Source organism: Lynx rufus, unplaced genomic scaffold (assembly GCF_022079265.1).
Source record: "Lynx rufus isolate CCGP_SWC_20201006 ecotype Redwood Valley unplaced genomic scaffold, mLynRuf1.p SCAF_4, whole genome shotgun sequence".
NCBI lineage: Eukaryota > Metazoa > Chordata > Mammalia > Carnivora > Felidae > Lynx > Lynx rufus.
In genome coordinates this window covers 98594891-98611351 of record NW_025814856.1, presented here as the reverse complement: position 1 = coordinate 98611351, position 16461 = coordinate 98594891, and the positions used below count along the sequence as shown (strand labels likewise).

Genomic DNA, 16461 nt, shown 5'->3' with positions numbered 1-16461 from the left:
GAGCATGAACGGGGGAGGGCCAGAGAGAGAGGGAGACACAGAATGGGAAACAGGCTCCAGGCTCTGAGCCATCAGCCCAGAGCCCGACGCGGGGCTCGAACTCACGGACCGCGAGATCATGACCTGGCTGAAGTCGGACGCTTAACCGACTGCGCCACCCAGGCGCCCCAAGAGTAAATATTCTTAAATTGAGTTGTGTTTTCCCATGCTAACTAAGGAAATTTGTTCTCACAGAAAAAGAAATGCTTTGGTCCTTTTCTAACAAAAATCAAACTTTAAAATGGTAGCTTTTTTCAGCGAATATCTGCATTTGTCATTGCACAGATTATAGTAATTTTCTATACAAGAAGCTAGTCAACTGGATCCAGGGTCTTGGACACACAATTAAAAACAAATAGTTATTTCCATGTTATTGAGATTTCTTCCTCAAGGTGTGAGACTTGAATGTGGAAGCAGGCACACCATCCGTGGCGTTGTGTCTTGCCTTTAGTGACACTGTCTGGCGAGTAGAGTCATATAAAAGTTGTCTTTTTATTTAGATTTATTGGACTACTGTCTTCTGTGGTCAGAGTGGAACTTTAAATGGATTACTCTGAACTTTAAAAAAAAATGAATATGCTCAAAGCAATGCTGGCTTTAAAATAGAATGATGCTGGTGGAATGTGTTTAAACTCTTACACTGCTTCTATTTTTTAATGACTGAGGCACCAATCAAATTTGTCTTTTGAATCTTGTAAAAGCCAACTGGACTACCCTTATATAGGACCTAGAACGTATGAGCAATGATAACTTGTTCACCTGGCAAGGACGTGACAGAGTGGAAGGAAAAAAAAATCCCATAGATTTAAGTTATCTTAGTAAATTCTTTGAATCACCCATAAAGTACAATATATGTAGTTTGGTGTGTATAACCCTGAACAATTCTTTTTTTTTTTTTTGTATTTTTATTTAAATTTTTTTAACTTACATCCAAGTTAGTTAGCATATAATCCAACAATGATTTCAGAAGTAGATTCCTTAATGCCCCTTACCCATTTAGCCCATCCCCTCTCCTAGAACCCCTCCAGTCAGTAACTCTGTTTGTTCTCTATATTTAAGAGTCTTTCATGTTTTGTCCCCCTCCCTGTTTTTATGTTATTTTTGTTTCCTTCCCTTACTGAATAACAATTCTTATGCATACATAGTCTGAGAACTACTGGGCTAGAATAAAGGAGGGAACAAAAGGGGTGCTGTCTGGATATTCAAGCCATTCTTTTAAAAAAAAATTTTTTTAATGCTAATTTATTTTATTTTATTTTTTTCAACGTTTATTTATTTTTGGGACAGAGAGAGACAGAGCATGAACGGGGGAGGGGCAGAGAGAGAGGGAGACACAGAATCGGAAGCAGGCTCCAGGCTCTGAGCCATCAGCCCAGAGCCCGACGCGGGGCTCGAACTCACGGACCGCGAGATCGTGACCTGGCTGAAGTTGGACGCTTAACCGACTGCGCCACCCAGGTGCCCCTTAATGCTAATTTATTTTTGAGAGAGAGAGCATGAGTGAGCAGGGGAGGGGCAGAGAGGGAGAGGGACAGAGCATCCAAAGCAGGCTCAGCACTGACAGCAGACAGCCCTCACACTCAGCAACCGTGAGATCATGACCTGAGGTGAAGTCAGACACTTAACTGACCCAGTCACTCCAAACTGTTCTTTATGGTAACTCTCCAATCCATGGGAAAGTGGAGGTAGGAGTGGATAAAGTTTTCAGTTCTATGGTCAGCCTTACATTTGGCACATATGATGTGACTCAGTGAATATCCTATATACCCTTGGGTTTTGTAGGTCTTCTCTCAGTCTTCTAGAGTTCATATTGTGTATGAGAATTACCTGATAAAACTGTGTAACCCACGTACCTACACTCTCCACGTTGGAGTTATGAATATGTGCTTAAAACATTTTTTTGTTACAAATTTTTTGGGGTATGAATATGTATTTTTAGAGAGTTGCCCAAATGATTCTTCTGTGACCAGAATGTAGTCTTTGGAACCCAGTGATCAAGAGAATGCAGTGGGGGTGGGGGAGATATTTGGCCACAAGAGGCCATGGACATTTCTGATCCTATTTTAGCTTAAATTATTTAGGGAGCAACGACTGTGTTTTTCACCTAGATTTAAAAGGAAACAATTTGGGACTCCTGGGTGGCAGGGTCAGGTAAGGGTCTGACTCTTGATCTCAGCTCAGGTCTTGATCTCAGGGTCATGAGTTCAAGCCCCGCATTGGGCTCTGTGCTGGGCGTGAAGCCTGCCTAAAAAAAAAATAAAAATAAATAAAAAGACATAACTTCAGTTATTAAGCAAATCAACCATTTCTTAGAAGGATCATCCAGAAGATTGGTCTTTCAGTAGATATAAAATTAGTACACTTAAGTTTGCATATTTTAAAAATTAAATACCCATCAAGTCATTTATTTGCTTGGGGTGCTAGGGCCTTCGATTTCCACCTGCAGGCATCACTGAAATGTTCACCTGAGGTTTTGTTTGCCTCTTTGTTAGTTTTTAATAACTTGGGTGTTGAATTGTATTCTTTTTTTCCATTTTGGAAGGGAACTCAGTATTTCTCATCATTTAATTAAAGTTCAGAATTTTATTCAAAATTCAGTTTAAAAAGGAAATACACATTTCATCTCTTAGGGTGAGGAACCCCTTTCAACATGAAGCTTCCTGTACTCCTGCTGATGTTTTTATCTTCACTTGTCCTTAGTTTCTGATTCGTGAGGTATTTTCTTTACTTGTAAATGCTGGTTTCGCTCATTCTAGTTTCTCTTGCATTGTGTCTCATCAGGTTTGCTCCCTTTCTTTATCCTTAGTCTGCCTGTCTCCTTGCGTCTTTTCCCGAGCTGAACAAAATCTGTTTTCCCACACTCAGATAACCTGCCCTCTCTCCGCCTTGCTATGTCGCCGTCTATCTATCATATCATTTAATCTCTTTGCTCCCCTATCCCTGCCAATGTTCTTAAGATTAACTATATTTGCTGCATCTATATCTTGACCTTTTGCGGTTTGGTTTCTATTCTTGTCACTTTGTTGCAACTCCACTTTCAAGGAGTCCCCGGTAACTTCTCATTTTACACAGGCTAGCAGTCTTTTCTAAACTCTCATTCTCTTTGACCTTTTTGCAGTGAGGATGTTGATTCCAGTCTCCTTGATATCTCTTGTGTTGACATATGTGACACTTCAGGCTCAGTTGTCCAACCTCTCTGCCTCTGCCGCTCTTTGCTGAATCATCCTCTGTGCTTGCTATATAAATGTAATTATTACCATGTTCTTCTGCCTTTGCTGTCCCTGCCACTTCTTTGTGCGTTCCTTCTTGCTATATTTCAGCTCCAGAAGCTAGGACAAAATTGTAGGGTATACCCTGGGGGATTCCTGGACTGAGCTGAACCCAGAGGGAACATACCTGAGATGGTTAGAGGAAGGGAGAATGTGTTGGAGACCCAATGTTGTAGTTAGGAAAATCGTACCCGAATATTATGTCTAAAAGGTAAGGATGAGGGGCGCCTGGGTGGCTCAGTCGGTTAAGCATCCGACTTCGGCTCAGGTCATGATCTCACGGTCCGTGAGTTCGAGCCCCGCGTCAGGCTCTGTGCTGACAGCTCAGAGCCTGAAGCCTGTTTCAGATTCTGTGTCTCCCTCTTGCTCTGACCCTCCCCCGTTCATGCTGTCTCTCCCTGTCTCAAAAATAAATAAACGTTAAAAAAAATTAAAAAAAAAAAGGTAAGGATGAAAAATGAGGGAGTAAGCAGTAAGAGTGGTGGTTCCATGATGGGAAATAGAATAGATGAATGGCTCAAGAACACGAAGGTGTGTCTTCTCCAGATCACCTGATATATGAGGGTGCCTAGTGCATGTGACCTGGGAGCATGGTCTCTTTAAAGAATTATGCTGGGGTTTTGGCTTCAATAATCATTCCTCTGGGGATGAATTTCCAATCTGTATCTGAAACCCCATTAAGTTCTCTTATGAACCAGAGTTCTATTTCGATCTTTCTCTTAGACGGTTTCACCTGGATATTCCAAGTGATACCCCGGACTTAATATATCTCAAATTAAATTTATCATCTTCCTCCTAAAACTGACTCCTTTTGGGGGGATTCCTAATGTATCACTATTTTGTGTCATTCTGGTTCAAAAAGTCAAAACCATCTTTGACTCCCCTTTTAACTAACCCACATGCGGCAATTTGAAAACTTTGTCAGTATTATCTGCATGATGTCGTGTAACTGGCCCCAGCTTTATTTTCCTTTTGCTTCAACCACTGATTTATGGGCTCACTGCTACCCTGCACTCCAGAGATAGCCTCCTATTTATTAGCCCCTAATCCCAATTCTGCTCATTTCTGCCAGTGTAATGTTTCCAAAACTCAACTGTAAAATTTTTTTTTTTTAATGTTTATTTATTTTGAGAGAGAGAGAGCTTTTGCAGTGTGAGTGGGGGAGGAGCAGAGAAAGAGGGAGAGAGAGAATCCCAGGCAGGCTCTGTGCTGGCAGCTGCACAGGCCCAGTGTGAGGCTTGAACCCACAAAACCGTGAGATCATGACCTGAGCTGACACCAAGGGTGGGAGGCTTAACTGACTGAGCCACCCAGGCGCCCCCTCAACTGTAAAATGTAAAACATACTTTAAAGTTATCACAACATCCCTATCCAGGGATTATGGCTACCCCCTGAGGGTTTTGTAGTACTTCTCTCTCTACCACTGTGTATATGTGTAATGATTATATGCATATATATTTCATTCATATTTGTGTACATGAATGATCAATCCCTGAAGATTGTGGACTTGTTGAGTTGCAGAACCTGTATCTTGTTTACTTTATATCCTTACATATTGCTTGTAGTGACACACAACAAATATTTAGTAAATGGAATTAAACAGCTAGTGGGCTGAAAGGAATCTAATCCCAGTTAATAGTAGCTGATCTGTGATAGTCATTTTAATGTGACATTAATTTCATTTTTTGTGCATTTGTTTTATTCTGAAAAGCTTTTTTATTAAGCTGTGCTGATGGCATAAATGGAACAGTTAACTGGAAGACCAAACAGGCCAACAATTATATTTTCAGCAGAAAAATGACTGGTGGGAAGAAAGATGGTGAGTTTAGGTGGTAAATCTAAATCCCCTTTGGGGGGTCAATTAAATGTTCGCTTCCAGTATCCCATTTGCTTTTTTAGTCATGTGTGGATTTTTTTTTTTTTGATAAGTCAGTCTGAAAAAAATCAGATTTTGTTTTCCTAATCTTCTAAAACTTCTGATCCTCTATGTTCTTAATCCATTATTTTCTAAATTTTTTTTCCTTTGCTGTAGTTTGCCTTTTTTTTTTAACTAAAAATAATTCTTGTTTTTAACCTATTGTGACCCTTATCCAGTCATTACCTTGCCACTTATAAAAATTGTCCCAGTGTGGTTATTATAACAATTTATTTACAACATTGAAAAACATTAAGAAGCACATTTAACATAAATCATTTTAAAAACAGTATTTATTCAACCTTAGAAAAATGGTCATAAAATATTTTGGCTAATTGTGGATGGTTTTTTGACTGATTTTTTTGTTGTTGCAAAACCAAATTGATATGTTTTGCTATTAAATAATTAGATGGCACTTACTTTCTATTGGAAAGATGACCTGACCCTTGGATGATTTTTTTTTCCTAAATTTTTTCTTCCTTATCATAAATGTGTCCATTAGCAATATGCCAGGACCTTTGAAATAATGCATTTCATCAGGGAGAAAAAGACTTACTTAATAACCAAAAGATGAGTTGTTTTCAAAATGCTGATTATCATCATAAGCTTTCACTTAACATTTCTTGATTATTTGCCTTTAAGATCTCTGCCCACCACCCCCCACCCCAACCACACATATGCACATACACAATTTTGGCTATATGTGCTCCTGCATGTTTGCATGTAGCCTGGTTTCCATGACTTTGGGGCAACCAAAGTGTCTATAAAAATAGCAATTTAAAAATGTGTTTAGAAGAGAAGTAATTTTATGTGATAAAAATGGCTTTACTGCCATATAACAAATCCTGGGTACCTTGTAGGAATGATTCCTGGCTTACCTCACTCTCTTCATACAGCTCTAAAATTAGAGGTCACTAGCTTTATTCCAGCTAGCGCCAAATTATCCCTTAGCTGGAATCATCCACTTCCAGGTCTGTTTCACAGTAAGACAGAGGCTTCCAATTTTCTACTCTGCTGTTTTTGAAACAAACCCGCAAATATCTTTGCATTTTTAAAGGAATTTTGATTGGTAATATCCATAAAAAAACATAGAGTTTTATAACAATAACTTCCCATGAGAAGATCACAAAACTTTGTTTAAAAAAGCACTAAAAAATGCATTTGTTCAGGACCGAAGCCCATCATCTCAGAGTCCTTTCCCCACACCTTCCTTAGATATTCTCAAGGGATTCCTCCTGGTTTCTTCAAGGGAATTACCCATGATGATCATCAGTATCTGGATGCTTCCTTATTCAAGCTGAGGGCCCTCAGCTTCTTAGGCATATCCCCTCTTCCTGTTTTCTGATCTTCCTAGTTATGGCCCCAGATGACTCTCGGTGTTGCCATCTGCAATGTACTAAATCTCTTCATCTCCCGAGGCCTTGGGACTTGCTCTGCTTCCTGGTGCCCCACATGAGATCACCAAAAGCTCTCCCTTTGGACTTCACACCATTCTGCACTAAATTTACAGTCATCCATTCTTTTTTTCTTCAGTTTCTTCTCTTTCACTTTGATCTCTAGAACTCCTGTTATCTTTGAGCATGTCCCTCCATTTCCTACTTGATTTGCCAAAAAGGTGTTCCACAATAAGCTGTTGAGCCCCGATGAGTCATCTGCTGTGGTGCTTTCTTTCTTTCTTCTTTTTTTTTTTTTTTAATGTTTATTTATTTTTGAGAGAGAGAGAGAGACACACACACGGAGCATGAGTGGGGGAGGGGCAGAGAGCGAGGGAGACACAGAATCAGAAGCAGGCTCCAGGCTCCCAGCTATCACCACAGAGCCCAATGAGGGGCTCGAACTCACGAACCACGAGATCATGACCTGAGCCGAAGTTGGAAGGACGCTCAACCGACTGAGCCACCCAGGTGCCCCTGCTGTGGTGCTTTCTTAGTAAAATGTGCGATTCCAAGATCTTTGCATGCAGCATTCTCCAGAATCTTCAAGAGATACTTGTCTCCTCCTCTTTTAAACTTCATGCTCTCATTGGATCCCAAACTGATTTTCTCCTTGGAACTTGAGTGATAATTACAGTTCTCAAAATAGAAGTGATCAATACATCCTAAATCTACTGAGATACCACATCCTCAGTTTCTTTGAACTCAACCTTTAGCTTTTTTTCCCTTCCTGGTCTTCTCATCCCATTTAAATACTATCTCTATAGTTCTATATTATCAAAATATACAGAGAATGATGCCTTATCAACTGTACGAAGAGAATTGTTTCTAGTGGTTCATAGAGCAAGGCCGTTTTAAATGCTACCTCAGGTATCGAATGTTCTTTGAGATGTTCTTGACCATGAATTCCAATCATCTCTTTTTGACAATTTCAAGAGAGCACAAAACATTCTAAGAGCATTTATAGAGTAAAGTAAGTTTAGTGATTGTATTTTTTCTATACCTTTTAAAATAATGCTCTGTCCTAAATTTTAGCAGTGGGATGGTATCTCTTCTGTAAATAGGATTTTGAGGAATTTGAAGTCTCAGAGTCACACAGTTGGCATCATTCTATCTTGGCACAAATTACAAAAATCATAAAGAGCATTCTAAATATAGATTCCTTTTTTTTTCCCCTAGGGTGGAGGTAGAGGAACTTAAAATTTATCCCAGAATAATTTAAATAAAAAAGGAATAAGCCTTCACATTACTCATTCATATACTTCACTTAGATAAATGTTTTCAAATTCTCCTTTCTTTCTTAACACAACTCACTTTCCAAAATGGGTGAGCCTTAGGTTTACTGATAAACATTTCTTATTTTTTCCCCTAAGAAACAAACTTTCTCCTTAGAGAAAGTCAAAATAATCATGTACTGATTTCCTAATTATTTAATATTAAACTTAAACTTTAATTTGACCTTCTTGGGAATAAAGTAATATGTACTCTGAATAATTCGTTAGAATTCTCTTCTGCTGTCTTAAAGGAGCTCCTCCTTAGCTTACTGACAGTCAAGGACTGGCATGCCTTGAAGATGGAAATATCTCTCTAGATGACTTCTTTTCCTCTGTGGTTGGAGAGGAGCAGGAAGTGCTCCTATGGCTGAAAATATATATTCTTCTTTGCCTCTGAAAGGTGGCAAATTTAGGAGGAAGAGTCACAAAGTTCCAGGACTTCAAAAGACCATCTATCAGGGATATGAGTTTCTCCTTCTAGGCTCAGGTAATGCCAGCTGAAATGTCTCCTTTTAAACTTCAAGTGTGTTTCTTTCTTTAAACAAAAGAATCTTCAGGTCTGTTTCTTTTTTGGAGTTGTGACTGTCAACTCACTTCTTCCCGTTGTGCAGTGTTATTACGGTAACTTCACAAAATAGAAGAATGAACTCGGACAAATTCTGGTTTGTCATCAAACAAAAGATTAAGAAAGTGCAGGCATTATGCAACATAATTAGCTTGCTGTAGTAGATCGTAATAATACAAGGTACAGACAACCACCAAATGTATTACCTTATGCTTCCAAATCAACAAAATACATGACTTACTGGGTTCAAGTCCCAGCCTTTCCTCTTACTTCTCCTGTAGGCTTGAACCTATCATTTTGTCTGTCTGGGTTCAATTTTGTTATCTATAAAATGAAGGACTGAACTCTCCAGGGGAGCAAGTGCATGCCAATTCCGATTGATAGTGTCTGTCAGGAATTCTGGGTTGAGAAGAATGCTGAGGCCATATCCAAGTAGGAAGTAATGCTATGATCTGTCTTTAGTAGAGAAATATATTTGGCATGCTCAGGCAGGATGACATCTAAAGCCCTTCTCAACAGCAGCGTTCACGAGACTAAGTTCATCGATCACCAATTAACAATGTTTTGCAACCACTTTCCAACTGACATTTAAGAAAAAAACAACAGGACAAAACAAAAACATGTGATCATTATATGGAAAATCAAGACGTTTCACTCCAGTGTAGAAAAATAGTTTCGGTAAGTGGCTTTGGTCAGGAGGAAAAAAAAACCTTTTGCTTTTTGTAGAAAAAGATGCAGTGTTTCTCTTCTACCTCATGTAAAGAAAAGTGGCCTTATCTCTTAAAGGAATGAAGTTAAAAAAGCAATTTAATGCCTTCCCTGTGATGAATTCTACAGCCTAGGCATGGTCTGTGACTGAAATAAAAACAGTAGCTGACCACCGCCAAATGAATGGCCTGCAGTACTTTGATGTTGAGTAAACTCAAAGGTGAAGGGCAGACTGCTGAGAAAAACTTTTGATTCCAAGCCAGGATTTATAAACCTGGATTGATCAAATATGAGGTAAATATTAGTGAGAGGGGGAAAAGAAACCCCACAGAAAGGTCGTGTACCTAGCTGGATACTGATGTTCCTCAGAATAGTTTTCTACAGCAATTATCTAGGTTAGTAATTAAATTTCAATTTGGCTATAGAAATAATACATTAAAAAATAAATTGGGAAGGAAACAATAAATATATCGGACTCTGAAACCCTGAAATGAGTTCTCTTGAGGCAGAGACAGCAAATGAGTTTCATCTCTTAGAATCCATCCCGATTCATTGGTAGCAGCTTCTTGTGGTGCTGTGTGTTCAGGGGCTCCAAGGCTTTTAGCTGGTAAAGCCATAAAGTATAAGACCAAACTTAATTTTTTTTCCTGACAGTACTTATAAGTTTTAATTACCAGGGATGGCCATATAATAAGTTTAGCAACTGTATTTTTTACGTAACTTTCTTTTAAAATGATATCCTGGTTCTTAACATTAGGATTAGCATAAGGATTTAAGGTAAAGAGGATTTTGAGGAATCGGAATGTCTCATTGCTTAGGCAAAAGTTTATTTTCAAAGCTGTGCCGGATAAATGGCTGTTCAGTATTACCATTCATCTTAAACGTACTTAAAAGTCTTCTTCATCATTTTTACCCCCAGTTTTTTTCAGGCAGTGCTATGAACAGTTGAGAAATATGCACCATCTTATTTAAGTAATTTTCACTCAAAGCACTCTTGTCATGCTTCCCATTGAACAGCTTATGTCTTAAAACTCTCTGAACATGAGAGGCAAATTAACAAAATTGAAATGCTTTTAGAAGTAGACTTTAATTTCTTAATAATAAATTACTTATTAATTATAGTGCGTTATAATATTCTTAGGCTGATTTAGCTATTGCTGAAGGTAATAGATCACTTAATCAATAGATCTCTTTGTTTAAATTATGCAGTATATTTCCCACACAGCAGATATGTAAGAAATTATTTTATACAACACATTAAATCCATTCATTTTGATTTGACAGTTCGTGTTTACATAATGTATGGGTTGAATTAAGACTTTCTATGGTACACTTATTTATTTCTGAATGCATTTAATACGTGGAATTTACGCTGCCATCTCAAATAATGGCTGTGTCCCAATTATAGTAAGATCATCTATTCAGAAGTATACCGCATCAACTAAGGACCAGGAAATCTGCCACAAAAGGTGGCCAAAATCGATGCGGCAAACGCAGGCTCCTGTTTTTCACATCTAGCAGAGCCCCGCGTGCGTTAAGACAGAACAAATTTGTTCTTACTTTAACACACAACGCCACCTCATTTGGTAGTCTGGTTTCTAAACGTGCATGCAGCAGATTAATAGCAGCAAATTAGAAGGGATAGAGAAGCTGCTATAGGAAACATACTGATAGCAATGAGAAATGACAGCTGACAACTTGTCTGCAGATGAGAAAACAGAAAATCTATAAAACACACAACCTTAAAAAGCATTAGCAGACTGGGACCCACTAGCGGAGGTGTGTGATCAGTAAATGACAAGGCAACCAAACGGTCCATAAGGACGTCATTGTATAATAGAGCAGAGTGCAATAATTGATGTGCCAAATGATGATGCTGTACCATCATGAAAAAGGATGGACTCCATCCTTTAGAAAACTCAGCTCTCTGAACTGTTTCCTTCCTTGGGTCTCCTGGTAAAGAGAGAATTTACTGTGTCTTATTAAACCTTAAAAGTTAGAAAGTGATGATATAAGTGGACCCTTTAGAATGATTAATTTGTTGATAAAGCATCTATGAGAGAGATATACACATAATAGGTGCCTAACAGAGGCCACCTGGACGTGAATACTGACAATACTTTATGACTTTCTTCTCAGAGATTTCAGTGGAGAGACAGCTTTCAGATTTAAATCTCGCTGGGACTTGCAGGGTCTCACACTCAGCAGCTAGTTTATTTTATAACCGTGCACTTGTTCTTGGTGATGCAGAAAAAGGTCTGGTAAGTGTTCTTTGGACTTTTTTGTAGAGAAGGGACTTTGTACGTGCCTGTACACACGCATATGCCATTAAAAATAATCCTTGTGATAATTGTGAAGTTATATGCTATAAATTCTAGCAATGCACCACCATAATCCTTTCAAAATTTCATGTTTACTAAATACATCCAAATTTGCTTTTGTTTTTGAGTAATTGTACATAAGCACTCAAATGCACACCCTCATCACGATGTGGCTCCCTTAGGGAGAAATTTCAAATGGACTATTAATAAAGGAAGACAGGATGCTATTTAGCTAGCATGAGGCCCCACTTTATTGTTACTGCCATCACCGTCTGTTACTTGATTCTTGGCTCTCTGCTGTCACATGATTGTTGACATGATCTGTAGTTTTCTGTACCTTATGACTAAAATGTACAGAGAACAGTTTTGTAAAGTTTTCGGTAGCATGGTAATGAAGAACATTGAACTGAGTTTAGGGACCCTGGCCCCTTGCCCACACACCCTTTTGCTCTTCTTAGATATGTAATTTTTCCTAAAAAAAATCTGCTCTCTGTGACTGTCCTCAGTTTTTAATCTTTGCAAATCTAGCTACCCTTGCTGTTTGAAGATGCTGTTTTTGACCCCCTGTGGGTTGAATTTTTGGTTTAATTGTTTTTCCCATTAATGGTGATGGATTTGCACGGGATTTAGCCACACACTGGTTTTCAGTTTCATTTGTTTCCAGTGGCATGTGTTTGCAGAGGTAATGGATTTGCAGCCGTAGACAATTGCAAAGCCATGTGATACACAGAGAGACCAGAGCCTGTGACCTCAGTTTGATTAGCATGACACTGTACACATGTATATTTCAGAGATCATTAGATTTTAGTACTGTGGATTCTTAGAATGTTTAAATTTGATTTTTAAGATTTGTCTTTAAGGAAAGCAATACACTTCAGGCTTTCTGTTTGTGAGTACTGCGTAGGTACATGTGGATGCAACACGTGTTAACTGAGTCACAGCCATTGTTGGTGTCGGTGCAGACCAAATTGGCGTTATTTATATAGCTCATGCTTAGAACAAGAGCCTGTAACTTGGAATTCTGTGTCCCGTGTTGTTTCCAAAAGGAAGCTAGGTGTAAATACCGCCCAGATAGCCTCTGTTGAAGAGTGATTTGTTTTGCAGGTAACAAATGGGAAAGGGAAGGGTAAAGGGCCCTTCTCTAAAATGTTGTGTGGGTGCCCGTAATTTAAACTGATGCTGCAGAAAGGAAGTATCATTTTCACAAACAAAACATAGTGGCTTAGTCATTTTCCATTTCTAGATGATGAATGTGCCATACATCCATATCATGTTTTTCTCAGAGTGAATGGCGTACTATACTTACAGTGAAGCAGCCTTTACTGCAGAGTTGCCAAGGTAACTGACCAGCAAGTATGCAGTTCAGCACATTGCAGAAAGGCAATTGAGTACATGTGAATAAAGAAATGTGCATGTCATCTTAAAACCCACAAGGGCCATGGTAAATTGTGGTTTGGCTCTGTAGATCACAGAAATGGTTTTTATGCAAGCGGAAACTGAGATGTTCCATACTAGTCCTTGTAGTGAGGTGATGTGCAGTGGCAGGTACCCCTTCGTGGTTCGCCTTCAGGCCTTGCCAAGGGCTATATAGTAAATAGAATCATTTCAATATTGTTTAATATGAACAACCTTTCTTTTGGCTTTAGAAGCTAGCTTTTATTACCTGATGACGGCAAAAACTAAGGGAGACTCTTAGTTTATAATGTAAATGGAGGATGATAACCCATAAACTGCTACACACATGTGAGAATTAATTCGTTAAAAAGCTGAAATTTAAGTTAAGTATTATGTATACATTTAGTCCACAAACATAACACCTGTGTTTACCTCCACAGTGCTTTTTAAGTAGAAGGTTTTCATCCATTCAACAGGCATTGATAAAATTATTCAAATATGTCAGACACCTTCTAAGTGCCAAGAAAATAACAATGGTAAGTAAAATTCAGTGCTGGACTTCAAGGTGTTTTAATCTCTAGAAAGAATAAATTACGTAAACTCTAGAGAGATTCCTTTAGATTATTTAAATTTTTTTTTTTTTTTTCCAACGTTTATTTATTTTTGGGACAGAGAGAGACAGAGCATGAACGGGGGAGGGGCAGAGAGAGAGGGAGACACAGAATTGGAAACAGGCTCCAGGCTCTGAGCCATCAGCCCAGAGCCTGACGCGGGGCTCGAACTCACGGACCGCGAGATCGTGACCTGGCTGAAGTCGGACGCTTAACCGACTGCGCCACCCAGGCGCCCCTCCTTTAGATTATTTAAAGTACTCCTGTGCTTTGAGGATAGGATTGTGATCTAGAATTTAACCACCTTGACATACAGAATGAAGTAACTTCTCAGTAGGGGTTCACAAATCTCCATAATTTGACTCTTCTTCCTAGTTTTTCTCCTTTTGCCTTAAATATATCTCAAGATCACAACTTAATTTGTTTTTCCTTGAAAGGTCCCCCCAGTATCCCACGACTGTATCTTACAAGTTTTCACCACCGAAATGCCCGAATCCCCATCTATGAGTTTCAGAATCTTGTTAGTATTTTATGAGCCATATGGAACTCTGCTTCTTACATAAATCTTTCCCAGATCTTTTCCAGCTTCCGTTGCTCCTCACCATCTTACTATGTATTGCCAGAGCAGTCCATACGTCTGGGAACATACCTAATTAGGTGGGCATTGGTCTCCCAAACCAAATGGTGAATTCATGGAAGGCAGGGACTGGGCCTCCTCCATTTTCACATTCTCCACAGCACCTGGCATTCAGGGGAGGCTGTGGAATCCAACTGATGAAAAATCTCACATTCTCATCCTCTCTATTTTTCTGTGACTTGCTCATTCTTTTTTTTTTTTTTTTTTTTTTTTGGAATGGGACCATTTCCTCAGGTGAGTAAATTGTTCCTCGGGGGAAGAAGTTGGGTATTCTAAGGGCCACGTGCAGAGTACTTATGAATACTAGCAAATCAAGTCAGGAAAAGAGGAGTCTCTCTACGTACCTAGTTTAAACATAACTTGCAGCTTCCTTCCATCTGTTATATAGCCTTTGAAGTTGTGTTTTTAGTAGCAAAGCTATGGGTACATGAAGCTACAATATTTTCATTCAGTTCTCCATTTTTGTCAGCCATCCATAGAACTGCAGGGACAAGTTTTCACAGATAAAGAAGCATTTTGTGAGAGTTTGTATTTTTATGCTGAAAAATTTACTGTCAGTGATTTTGCTATCTAGGGCTTTTAGTTGTGAGCCTAGGGTAAGCAGCCTTGAGGTTCTCAAGGTTAATTACTACATTCACAAATCCATCAGTGACTAAGAGAAAGAACTGACCTGATAGGATTTATCTGTTTAAAAATTGCCACCACTAGCCAATCAGGAAGATAAAAACTAAAAGAGATTGTAGAGGTGACAAGTGTAATGGCAGTAATGTGTTGGTGGAGATGATGATATCACAGGAAAAAGAATAGGTGGGAACTAATTAAACCAATTTAGCCATTTTAATGTACTCACATCACATAAGTAATCGGTAACTCATGAAATCTGCCCCATTTCATTTAAAGAAATTATTTGCGCTGAATTTTATTATGTGATTGTTATGTTTATTTGGAATGTAGCATACTAGAATAGATTAATAGAATTATTAAAAGTCAAGATCAGGTAAAATGGAGTAAATGATTTCTAGGATAAATACGAGGAAAAAGTATCCAATGCATTTTTATAAGCGTATATGAAAGTCACCTATTATATACATTTGATATTATATAGTCTGCTACGCTTTGTCAGGCAAATAGTTAATATGGTTTAGATTTTTACCACTTAAAAATTACTCTTTATACTTAACTTTCAAAAAAGAAAAAAGAAAAAAGAAACTAATCATAATTATGTGGTGGGTCAGTTCTCATCATATATTTTGTTGATAATAATTTCCATAAAAAGAAATTACCAAAAAAATATTATGAATGTCTTCCTATTTAATAACAGCTTTAATTATTAAATGTGCCTACTTTTGTGTACATAATATTTGAGAGTGTCTAAACACACCATGTTGAAAGAGTTGTTTCATGTTTTGTCCTGAAGTCACTTCCCTTTAAAACAAACTTCTTAACAATATCTTGCATGCTGCTTCAGTTCTCCCAGAAATTTCTAAAGAAGCAAAACCCTTCTTTGCAGTGTAAGCAAACTATGAGCGTTTCTCATTATCTGTCTTTCGATCTCTTATCTTTCCTTTGTTTTCAGTGTACACTATTTTCTCGAAGGTGCACTCTGATCGGAATGTGTACCCATCTGCAGGTGTCCTCTTTGTTCATGTTTTGGAAAGAGAGTATTTTAAGGGGGAATTTCCACCTTACCCCAAGCCTGGTATGTTCTCAGTGGGAAACAAGTGGGTAATTTACTAAATTTTCCTTTTTGTTCAGTGTATATGACTCACAAGGTCTATGATCAAATATTATTAACATTATTCAAAATGGTCTGTAAATGTGATAAATTGGCTGTTGTAGGGATATTTCCTGTTTTAAGATTAGAAATTTAATCACAGAAGGAAATAATTCATTTTTGAATTAAAAAAAAAAAAGCTTGTTTCTAGTTTTCCAATGTTGAGTTTTGTGCTTCTGACAAATGACCTACCTGTATTCGTGTAGAAATAATTATAGCTGTACAGTTATGATTTTCCGTATTAAGACTTCGATTCTTATGTACCATATTGATCTTTGGAAGACTATACATATGTTGTAGAAGAGAATGAAATATGGTATTTAGAAAGAGTTCTCAAGAAACCTTTTACAATATGAGATAATTTTATATAACTTCATAATATAATGAAGATTAATTTTTCCTTCAAAATAATACTAATTGTGAAACCTTATTTAATTCACTGTTGGTTTAATGCCACCTGGATGGCTCAGTCAGTTAAGCATCTGACTTTGGCTAAGCTCATAATCCCACAATTAGTGCG

At 38.1% G+C, this 16461-nt stretch overlaps 1 protein-coding gene across 5 annotated transcripts in view; it reads left to right on the top strand.

Moving 5' to 3' along the window:
• Positions 1–16461, top strand: part of SGCE (sarcoglycan epsilon) — a 70402-nt gene that overhangs the window by 12584 nt on the left and 41357 nt on the right. For 2 of the 5 annotated variants that reach the window (XM_047096591.1, XM_047096590.1), the window contains exons 2-3: positions 5020–5127; positions 15744–15866. The exons of 2 other annotated variants lie outside the window; for them this stretch is intronic. In XM_047096591.1, coding sequence (XP_046952547.1) covers positions 5020–5127; positions 15744–15866 — 231 coding nt within the window. The remainder of the gene's footprint in view (positions 1–5019; positions 5128–15743; positions 15867–16461) is intronic. One more of the 5 variants, XM_047096592.1, reaches the window with a different exon arrangement.